The sequence below is a fragment of the Canis aureus genome, chromosome 15 (assembly GCF_053574225.1).
Source record: "Canis aureus isolate CA01 chromosome 15, VMU_Caureus_v.1.0, whole genome shotgun sequence".
NCBI classification, from domain to species: Eukaryota; Metazoa; Chordata; class Mammalia; order Carnivora; family Canidae; genus Canis; species Canis aureus.
Genome location: NC_135625.1, coordinates 27672716 through 27684743, shown reverse-complemented (window position 1 = coordinate 27684743; position 12028 = coordinate 27672716). Strand labels below are relative to the sequence as shown.

The window sequence follows — 12028 nt, the reverse complement described above, 5'->3', positions numbered from 1 at the left end:
TCTCCTAATGAAGTCCTCAATTTCTTTAGGCCTTTTTAGATTGTTTACTTCAGACTTGAAAATTTTTCTGGGTTCAGTAATCTTTTATACAAAACAGAGAATCAGGCTAAAGAAAAGAGGCCCGGCTAACAGCTGTAATGTACTTCTCTCTTGCACCCCCTTTGAACATTTATGAATATAAAGTAAAGGTTTAGAAAACCCTAAGAACAGTGAGTCATTGAGTTCTGCTAACTGCAAGGTCAATTGAACAGGAGTGAAAATTCAACTAGTGGACGATCCATGCTCTAAGTAAAGGAGCAAGGCTTTTTTTTCCTTCCATACTTTGTTTTCAATACTGAGCAATTCAGTAAATGATTTCTGTATGACAGTGTCATGTTACCATCAGGTCTCTCTGACTCTTCCCCAGGCTGAGAATAGGAAGTAAGTACAGTACACAAGAAAAGTCTGTCCATCTGAAGAGCTCAGAGAATTTAACCAGCTCCCAACTGGACAGAATTCATTCATGTAAGAGCACTGTGTAGACACTTTTTAAAAAACACCAACAGATAATTAGTTTAAGATAAGTAAAAACAAAATGTAAGACACTATAATATGCCTATGTAGCTATATCACAGGAAGAAAAAAGAATAAACATGCTTTATGTATGGTATTGTCTCCAGTCATCAAATCCAAAAGTCTCTTCTCATTCTACAATAGCTTAGTTAAGTGGTTTCAACAGAGACTTACAGCCCACAGTGTGTATTCACTTCACGGCCTTTTACAGAAAGTGTATGGACTCCTCATACTGAACATACTCCCCATATTATACATGTTATTTTTGTTCTTTGGCATCTTTCTTCACTCAGCTCCTGTAGCCTATGCTACTATCCCTTCATTTAACTTGTTTTCAAAGTCAGTTTTGCTTTGTTTGCTTGTGTTCCTCTAACACTTCAACCTGCCATCATATCAAGTATACCTGTGTTATACTTAATTGTGTCCAAGTCTTACTCTCCTCTAGGAAAGAAACAATCACCATGACTTTCAGTCATTGTCTTACAACACTCTTCTCTACATGATATTCTTGTACATAATAGGTGGGCCATATATCTTTGCTGAATACTGATTGAGACACACATTTTTTGGCTCAAATTTGAGAAAATAACCACCATTTTAAATAATGTTTCTCTAGAAAGACTTACTTGGAATTTCACATAATAACCTTGCTATAAACTTTTGGAATATCACTTCTCCACGAGTCAAGGGCTACATTTTTATGTAAATCCTGAATGTTTGCTAGTGTGTGGGAGTAATTAAGAAAGAGCCAAACTTGGAAGTGTTTGAAGATCTTCCTCCCATTCCTTCTTTATATACACAATGCCCCTCTGCATTTCTGATGTACTTTAGGCAATAATCAAATTACAGAATAAAGGGAATAGTTGCATCCTTTTAAGCTAGATAAAAGGGGGAGTTTCTGGAGCATACTCATGCTGGTTCTACCCTGCTATCTAATCTTTCTGTGTATAATTCTCTAGCCTTGCAATGTAGCCTCCATCTTCTGTTGCTACTTGAGTCAGTCAACCATACATGCATTCACTTCAAAATAAACTGGTCATAGTAGTCAGTGTTACACACCTACAGGCTACCGTGACCTGTGAAAAAGAATCATTCATTATGGAGGGTGGAGGGGAGCCCAGGTAGAAGCTGATGATGGTACCCAGGGCAGCTGCTCCCTCTCTGAGGAACCTAGCCACCACATTAAAGCACATTCCAGTGTGCTTATACTTCCAGAGGAGTATATTTGTTTGGTTTTGGTATTAAACAGTTTTCATGTTCTAAAAGTCTTTTTATACATTTTTACAATAAGTATTACCAGGAAAGATAGTATCCAAGCATTATTAGAAATATAAATATAGGAGAACTGTTACATTATACATCAAAATTACTAGACAGGTAAATGTGAAAAGAAAACTTGTCAGAACCTGACAGATAGGAATGAGGGACTAATCTCTTGAGTGATGAAATCCATATAAAACATTCATACTGGAATATACCTTGGATGTTTAATATTAATATTAAATGATTACCTAGAGAATAATAGTTTATGCTTTTCTAAGAAAGATTTTTAACAAAACATATTTGACACACTTCAATCTTTCCATGTCTTAAACAAATACTCATAAAGTTTATAACTTTTTATGAAAAAGATTCTAAATATAAAAGAACAGGAAGTAGTCTGCTAATCTTACCCTGTATTGTTAGACAATAGGATCAGTTCAATATAAAATATATATTTGTCTTTGCATAATACAATATAAAAAAAAAAGGATCGTTTTAACAGCTCTTTAAAAATTATTTTAGTTTGGGAAAAATCCCTAGTGTGAACCAATAGTGTGGTAACTGAGGATTCTTAATTTAGTATTAAGAAGATACAGAGATCCTTTTATTTTGTGAATTTTACAACATCTAAAAATCATAGAATATGTTTTACTTTTCTAGGTCCGAAAAATTAGGAAGCATAAAATGATCATAAGGGTCAGATTACAGTTTTTTGCTTATATGGCATAATATTTTCATAATGATAAAAGGTGACCTTTAGTGCACCACAGCTATAAATGTTCAGACCACTTGTTCAAAAACAAGTAAATTAGTAAACTCTCTAAGTTCTGTTTAAGTTATAATTTTTTCAACCTTAAGTTTTAAGTATGTTATGATCAAGTCTTCTTTTTATCATTAGCCTTCATTCTTCAGTTAACTTAATCTTTAGGGGAAGCTAAAATTAAAGGCAGAAAATGTCAAAGAATTCATCTACAAAGGACAGACACATCTCCGTGCACTGCCATCAGTGTGAGGGATTATGTGGATTGAATAGCAGCCACTGCCTACTGCTCCGAGAAAGTTTCCCGGCTGATACTCTTCTTCATGAAGATGGTTACTCTTGCAGGACCTCAGTCATCATAACTTATTATTTTGAAAAAATACAAGCAAGGTGTTGTTGTACTGAGGCATCAGCACATAATTTCTAGCCTTTAATAATTCCTCAGAAAAGGAGTGCTTATTTTAGTTTGTATAGCTTTTTTACTTTATATTACATAACAGTTTAAGTATTTATTACATATTTTATGTAATGTCTTATATATATTTATATATATATATATAAATGTAAAAATGTGTTTACTTTTAGCCACATAGTTTCACTAGAGTCACTAGGTTGATAAATATGAGGACTAGAAAGAATTTTGGAGATCAGCCAAACAAATTTTCTTTTCACTAATGAGGAAACCGAGGTTCAGAAAGACAAAGAAATATATTCCTAGGATATTAGGATTTAAACATCCAGATATTACAAAACTTACTAGTTTTCCAACTATATGATAGCTTTCCAAATATAGCAACCATTAATTTCATTTATGTTTTAATATTTGGTTAAAACATGGTTTGTCTCTGGTTGTCCTGCAAAGTTATATTGTCAAGACAAAAAAAGACAAAGCAAAAAAAGAAAACCTTGCCACGTGTTAGAAAAACGTACAAATATCAAACAGAAACTTAGTAAATGTTATTTAAATTGACTTACCATTTTACAACTTATATTTCTGTTCAGATTAAAACTTTGCTTAGGGAAGTAAAGAAAAATAACTCCCTTTTATTTCTATCTGTACAAGCATCTGTGTATTCAGAATCTGATGACACTTACGATTTATAAAAAAACATTTTTGATTATGCAGTATATTCCAGCTATAAATTTCATTAAAAAGATCAAGCATTTAGTTATTTCATATATATGAAAGAATTATAGATTGAAGAGAAAGATTTTTCTTTTAGGACAATGAAATGACCCACTTCAAATCTTTGTTTTAATCCATAGTTTTTATTCTTCTTAGTTATGTTGCCAGTTTAAATGCTGGTTTAACTACTCTAAGCAGTATAAGTTAAACTCTAAGTTTAACTGCTCTAAGCAGCAGTGAGAGTGTCTCACAGAAAGAACTAGGGTATTTTGCCCAAACTTAAACATCACTAGTACAAGTTCTTATCAGCGCCCTCTCCCACTCTTGGCCTCTTCTCACCATAAGCGTGACCTCACTCCAGGAACTAGTTCAGAGAAATTGCCCTGATAAAAAATTAGAATGGGATGAATGAATATACTTATATTATTTTTATATATTTACATGTACTAATTTAGAATGAATAAAGAGCATATTGTGTTTTCCTTATTTTCAGCATATGATTTTCTTTCTTTTTCAGCTTTTTAATTAAATGAAGCCAAGTGGGATTTGCATAAAGTGAATGTTTACCATGAAGATAAAGTGTTCCTGAGATATAGTTTGATTTCTTGAATTCATTTCCACATTGATTGTGACAATTCTAGCTTATTCTTGTATAATTTTTTTTAAATGTGAGCTTTCCTAGTGAATTTAATTTATAGAAGTGGATGGTTATATTTCATATTAGCACTGGAAAGAACAAAGTTTCTCAAGCATATTATATTCAGTATATGTCATATGTCATAGGACTGAAATAAATGACAATGTAATTATGAATTCATGTGTTAGAACTGTTCACTCATTAGTAAAGAAAACCACAATGTTAGTAAGGGAAAACTATGAAATATATGTTAAAGAACCCTTAAGGTTGTACAGAGATAAGGTATATGCATGAAAATATGTCACATACTGAAAAATATACTCATTGTCATTTCAGTATAAAGGATGTGTGTATGGTTACAAATGTTTTGTTCTTATTAATCACAATTAAATAAAGAGACAGGGAGCTGTATGAATAGTGCCTACAACTTGGAAGCCTAACCTGGGAAATGGAGGTTTTTCCCAGGTTGTAAATTTTAAAGCAAACAGGACTAAATCAATAAGCTTGAAGGCATCAGGTGATGGAAGCAACATACCAGAAGATTTTAATTCCTCTCTAACTTTAGTAGGGTCACCCAGGAATCCAGACTTGTAACTGTAAAACTAATCCAGGATGGCCATTCCCCCATATGTTATATGGAAAAAGTTTGCCATCAAAACATCATTCCCTAATATTAATACCCTATATGAGTGACTTCATGAAGCTTTCTCAAAAACTAAATTATGAGAGTCTAATCAGTATTCTGTTTATCCTCTTTAAGTTTAAAAAGCACTTTTTAATATGTTATTTTTTTTCTTTACAATAATCCTGTAAATTAGACAGGAAATATAAATTTTGTCTGACTTCTAGAAGTATGAGAGCTAAAAGCCAAAAAGAACAGAAAAATAGAGCTTATAGCTGGGCCTTCAGACTCTCAAACCTGAATTTTTATTTTCTGTGGTGCTAAGGAAGAATTTGAAAACACATTTAGTTCAATAAACTTTAGAATTTAGAAGAATTTAGAAAAAAATTAATTCAATAAACTTTCTTTTTCCTTTTAAGGTTTTGTTATCTGATTTTCATTAAGATCTAAATAATAGAATATGGAGAACTTAGGAGTTTTAGGTGTACAGTCTCAAATAGGAACCAAGTATACATCTACTGAATTTACTTATTTCATACCTTTATGAAATTTAATTAAGAATGGGAAATATAAAAACCTAGAGGGGCACATGAAACTAAATTCCAGGGCAATATGTGTGCTAGCAATAAGTTATCTTGTCAAAACATGATATTCAGTGAAAATTGCATAATTCAGAACTCTGTACACCTTATGACATATTCCCAAATCTGTTATTTAAAAGCACATTAAGGCCCCTACTTTCTGTTCAAAGTTTGATAAATTTAGTACTTGGATGGCATTTATGGAAAAGCATTAAGTGATCATGATCATTTGTTTAATGCCTGTCCCTCAGTAGCACTTGACCTGTAAATCTAAATCCATTGAGTATTTTTACATTTTCTAGGGTTCATTCCAAATGGACATTACAATTGGAGTCTGAGACCAAATTTTACATGTAAACACATCTTTATAATTATTTTTGTTTGTCCCTTTAAGGCTCAAATTGTTATTAAACAACATACATCTAGTCTGTCTATAAAGCTTTAATGTAGTGTTCAGTCATGACCAAAGTCAGACAATGACCAAGGTAAGGAGAACTTCCCTATCCCAAGTTAGTAAAAGTTTTGTAGCCTATATTATGTAATTTCCTCTCAATATTAAGTTATATGCCTACTACAAAAACAATTTTTTTTTAGAATTTTATAGCTAGAAAGCTGTTATTTTTCTATAGACTATTGTTGCTGTAGGGAAGTGATTCTAGAGGGAAATAAACTTCCTCAAGACAAGTTGTTACTGGAAAGTGCTACAGGCAAAACTACAAAAAGTGGTTAAAATGTAGCTTGCTTTTAGAATTTAGCATGTGGAAAGTCATATATGTAAAATAGGCTATCTTTACCGTCAAACAAATTAAATTGAAAAATTCTTATCTGGTATGCTGTATCCTCCAATGTCACTTTCAACCGGATTTACTGTATTGAAGACTCCCTTAAAAACTGGTTATATGTTGAACAGTCTCCAGTTAGAATAAAAAGAATTGCTTTCCTGCTTAGAGGAAAAATCTTAACATAAAATTCTATCTAAAGGAGTTTAATTTCAAACATCTGATGAATAAAGTGTTGCGTTTTGCTCAGCATACTTTTCCTTGCATCAGATATTCACATGAGTAAGCTCAGTAGTGTTGTGTGTTTAGTATAATTTTCTTTTGCATATATAGTAATATCCCTTGTCAATTAACAGTTCAGCAAGCATGGTGATTTGGGGAGATTAGATCTTGTAGCCATATAGCTTGACAAGTATTCCCTTTCTTGCTATTTAGGAGAACCTCCCTAAGGGTACATGAAGGGAGTAGTTATTTCTAAATAAAGCATGACATATTATTTTGAGATCAAAGACGGTAAACAGTGTGTTTTAAAAAGTACTGGTAACAAAGACAAACATGTTAACTAGAGCATCTAGCAACAAAATATTTGAATGGACTTTTTGGAGACGATGTTCCTCAGAGATCATTAATGTTCAGTTTAAAATATTAAAATGAGGCTTTTCACACTATACAAGAAGCTGTACTGGGTCAACTAATAATTTATCTAATAGCATTTTTTTCTAATAGTGGGGATAAAGGTAAGCATAGTAGTCACACTACAAGGGTATAAGTATGTTCATATTAGCCCCAAAATTCCTTTATATAATTCATGAGTATATGTCATTTATGAATTTTTCTATACTTTACCTACTTATATCTGAAATATATACAGTGTTTTTTATCATATAACTAAGAGTCTAAGTATTTACAAAGTTTTAAGAAAGCAACACGCATTCAGACTATAATAGAAAAATCAGCTCACATTCAGCCAAATGTGGGTGTGTCAACTTCCATTAAAAATTATGCATACATATAGATGATGAAAATGGCAGAATGAGGACTCCTCCACTCCACAGAAACACTCGAAAGACTGGCAAAAACTATCACTCAGTATTGTTCAAAGTCTGAAAGATAATGTAGCAAATTGAATGAAAGCTTAAACAAAAAGTGATGGAACCTCAGATGGCTAGCTTAATGGCATTTTATCAGTCTTGCCCCATTCCTTCCAGTCAGCAGTGGTCTTGAAAATGGCAGCCTGTTAACTGGTATGGGGATCTGGTTCTACAGGAGAGAGAGGATGCTCCTGTTCCCAAGGAATAGCGTTTGTTTTGACCTGAGGGCTCCTGGAAGGGTTCAAGCAAGGGGTTTGCCTTTGTTTCACCTAACTCAGAAGTTTCTCAGGGTGTTGCTACAGAGGGTGTTTCTCGAAAATACTGAAAAGGAAATGAACATGGTAATGCCTGAAAAAGAATTAACAGTTGTGACAAATAATAGACACATGGCTGAAGCCTGGATGAAAGGAAGAACTCGAGAATGAAATAAAGGGGAATGAATATTTGGGGAATAAAGGCTTTCAAAGCTGCCACATGCCAAAATCCAGATCAGGCTGCTTCCTCAAAAAAAGATCTGAGAAGACCCTAAGCTTTCACCTTTTATTGATATTTACACCCAGCCCAAGCAAGATGGTGAAGGCTAGAGGAGAATGGTAAATACCCTGGATAAATACTGAAGCAGTGACTCAACAGAGTCAATCTGCAAAGCCCAAGGGACTAGTTTCTTTTCTTTTTCATTCTTTTGTCTACAGGCACTTAAGGATAGCTCCATCAGAGCACTAGCTAACCACTAAACTAATAGTCACAGACCACACATGACAAAGAATACAATTTTTATAAAAACTAATTCTAGAGAGGGAGCAGAATCCAATTTCCAGAATTGCTACATATTTAGAATGACCAATTTGGAAAATGCACACAAACTAGAAAGTATAGCCCATTCACAGGAAAGAAGTTAGGCAATATCCTTAAAGCAGAAATTCAACTTGCTAAAGATTTTAAGTCTTTAACGAACTCAAAGAGCTAAAGAAAACCATAGACAGAGGAACTAAAGGAAACAAATGGACGATGCATCACCAAATAGAAAATATCAATGAAGAAATGAAAATTATAAAAGGAGTCCAATACAAATTCTAAAGCTGAAAAACCATAATTGAAAAATTTGCTAGAGGGACTCAGAAGAACACATAAATCAGTGTGTGAAATGTAATTTGACAATAATCCCTTAAAAGCTAATGGTATAGGAGCAGTTTGAGTATACTGTTGAATGTAAACTGCTATTAATTCCAACTAAACTGTTACAAATTTAAACCACAAAGTAGTAAAGGAAGAATTGAGTGTGTGTGTATACATATATGTGTGTGTGTATATATATATTATATATATATGATATAATATACATGATATAGGTTGTAGAATAAGTCCATATCAGTAATTTCCTTAAATATAAATGCATTAAACACTCCAACTAAAAGCAGAGATCTGTCAAAAGGATTGTTAAAGTATGATGTAACTATATAAAATTATATACCAAAAGAAATCTCAAATCGATACCTAACTTTATACCTTAAGGAACTAGAAAAAGAAAAGCAATCTAAACCCAAACATAGCAGAATGAAAATAAGGATTAGAGGAAAAATAAATTATGATAAAGAATAAAGAAACAATATAAAAAGTCAATAAAACCAAAACTTGGTTCCTTGAAAAGAACAATAAAATTGAGAAACCTTAGCTAGATTAAGAAAAACAAAATAGGGGCACCTGGGTGGTTCAGTGGTTGAGCAACTGCCCTTAGCTCAGGTCATGGTCCTGGGGTCTGTTATCAAGTCCCACATCAGTCTTCCCACAGGGAGCCTGCTTCTTCTTCTGCCTATGTCTCTTCCCCCCTCTCTCTCTCTCTCTCTCTCTCTCTCTCTCTCTTTCTCTGTGTGTCTTTCATGAATAAATATTTTTTTAAAAAAGTGGAAATGAGCTAAGGTGGTTGTCTCCACAACATAAAAAAAAAATAGTTCTCAAACTTCTGAAGTTAGAAAGGAGAGTAGGAATGAACATTAGTACCTATGCTACAGAAATAAAAAGGATTATCGAAAAATTGTATAAAGACATCTCAGGAAAATGGTATTGTAGAACAATCCTGAGCTCACCTGTTACAGACAAACCAAAGCATGACCCACATATAATGCAACTCTCTGAAAGTGACATAGTGAAAATGACTGAAAACAGAGACACAGTAGGAACCCACAAGTAGGAAGGACAGTATAGGTATGGAGGTCATCCATGAGGGACAAAGGGATCAAATCATATATGGCACACCTCCAGCCCTGGGGACCTGGGCCAGGAAAGTGAGACCCCATAACACCTAGCAAGGCTTAACTTGGGACCTCTGCAAATCAGTGGGGCTTAACGCCACCTAAATGCAATCAGGACTGGTATTTTCCCCAAAAGAAACAACCACACCACCTCACCTGGCAGGCAGCCCCAACCAGGACCAGCTCTCTTCCAGACCTACTCCTTCCCTGGAGAGGATGAAGCCAACCCCATCAACCAGCAGCACTCCCACAGCAGTTGCAACCCAGTCACAACCGGAGGGGCCCTACAGGATGCCTTCTACATAAGGCCACTACCTTCAAGACTAGAAAATGTGGCTGACTTCCAAAAAGCGTAGAAATAGAGACGGACAAAATGAGATCATGTTCCAAACAAAAGAACAAGATAAAAATCTCAGAACAATACCTAAATGAAACAAATAAGCAATCTACCTCATACAAAGTTCAAAGTAAGAGAGACTTGAGAGAAGAATTATACCCACTAGACTTGAGAATGAATGAACTCAGAACTTCAACAAAGGAAACATAAAAACTATTCAGAGCTGAAGAATACAATAACTAAAAGGGAAAATACCATAGAGGGAATTGATAGTGGATTAGAGGATGCAGAAAAACATATGAGTGATTTGGAACACAGGGTAATGGAAAGAACCCAACCCAAACAGCAAGAAAAGAAGATAATTTTTAAAATGAGGATATGTTAAGGGATCTTTGTGACATTAGGTGTCCTATTATTTGCATTATGGGATCCCAAAAGGAACAGAGGAAAAGAAGGGCAAAAAATTTGAAGAAATAGTACCTAAAAATTTCCTTATCCTGGGGAGGGATTGAGTCCACGTCCAGGAAACAGAGCTTCAAACAATATGAACACAAAGAGGTCCATACCAAGATACTTAATAATAAAGTAAAAAATTAATAAAGTATCTTAAAAGTCAAAAGAGAAAATCAAATAGTTACATACAGTAGAAACTCTATTAAGGCTAGCAACTCATTTTTTAGCAGAAACTTTGCAATTCAGAAAGGAATGCCATGATACAAGTGCTGAGAAAAAAGCGTAAAACCAAAAATATCTACCCAGCAAGGTTATTATTCAGATTTGGAGGATAGCAAGAATTTCTAAGAAAACAGAAGTTTAAGATGTTCATCACCACTAAACTGGCTTTACCAGAAATGTTAAAGTGATTTCTTTAAGTGAAATAAAGAGGGGGGGGGGGGCTACATAACTGGAAGAAATTATGAAAAATAATTTCACTTGTAAAAACAAATATTCAGTAAAGGTAGTTTATCAAAGATAAAACTAGTATAAACGTCAAAAGACAAAAGTAGTAAAATCTATTATATCTACAAAAATTAGATAAGAGATACACAAAATAGATGTAAATATTTATATAAACATAGCAGGAGCAGGGAATAAAAATAGTCTTTTAGAATATATTCAAAGCGAACTGATCAACTTACTGCCGGAAGTTATTTATAAACCTCATGTTAACCACAAACTAAAAAGCTATAATAGACACATAAAAATAAAGAGAAATTAAGCATAACACTAAAGAAAGGCATTAATCACAAGAGAATAGAGCTGGAGAAGAACAGTTGAATAAAAACAACCAGAAACAGTTATCAAAATGGCAAAAGATACATAGCTACCTATAATTACCTTTTTTTTTCCTATAATTACTTTGAAGCAGTAAGTCCATTTACATTTAATCAGAAGACACAGGGCACATAAAAGGATAAATTTTATATATGTATATGTATGCTGTTAAGACTCACTTCAGTACTAAAACACACTGAAAGTGAAGGGATGGAAAAAGTTATCCATATAAATGGAAACAAAAAATTAAAAAATAAAATAGCAGTACTTATATCAGACAAAATAGACTTTAAAACAGACTGTAACAAGAGAAAAAGAAGACCATTACATAATGCCAAAGGGACCAACTCAACGAGAGGATATAACAATTGTAAATATGCATCCAACATAGGAGCATCTAAGTTTATAAAGCAAATATTAACAGAAGTAAAGAGATATTCACAGTAATAAAATAAGAGCAGAGAACTTTAACACCCCTCTTGGGTGGATATGATAGATATCCCAGAGAAAAACTGGATAGATAACCCAGAGGAAAAAATCAGTTAGGAAACAGTGGCATTTAATGACACATTAACCTGATGGACTTAAGAGATACATACAGAATATTTGATTCAAAAAATGGAATACATATTCTTTTCAAGTGCACATGGAATATTCTCCAAGATAGACACATGTTGTGCCACAAAACGTTTCAATAAATTCAAGAGATTGAAATCATATCAAGCATCTTTTCTGATCACAACTCTATGAAACTAG

The 12028-nt window shown here is 33.5% G+C and overlaps 1 protein-coding gene across 3 annotated transcripts in view; it reads left to right on the top strand.

Moving 5' to 3' along the window:
• The window catches only part of TUSC3 (tumor suppressor candidate 3), a 223199-nt gene extending 218498 nt beyond the window's left edge, over nt 1-4701 (top strand). For all 3 annotated transcript variants that reach the window (XR_013352777.1, XM_077848949.1, XM_077848950.1), the window contains one exon: nt 4219-4701. Coding sequence is in view for 1 of the 3 variants with exons in the window: in XM_077848950.1 (XP_077705076.1) it covers nt 4219-4234 (16 nt within the window). In the remaining 2 variants the exon portion in view is untranslated. The remainder of the gene's footprint in view (nt 1-4218) is intronic.
• Nucleotides 4702-12028: the final 7327 nt, after the last annotated feature.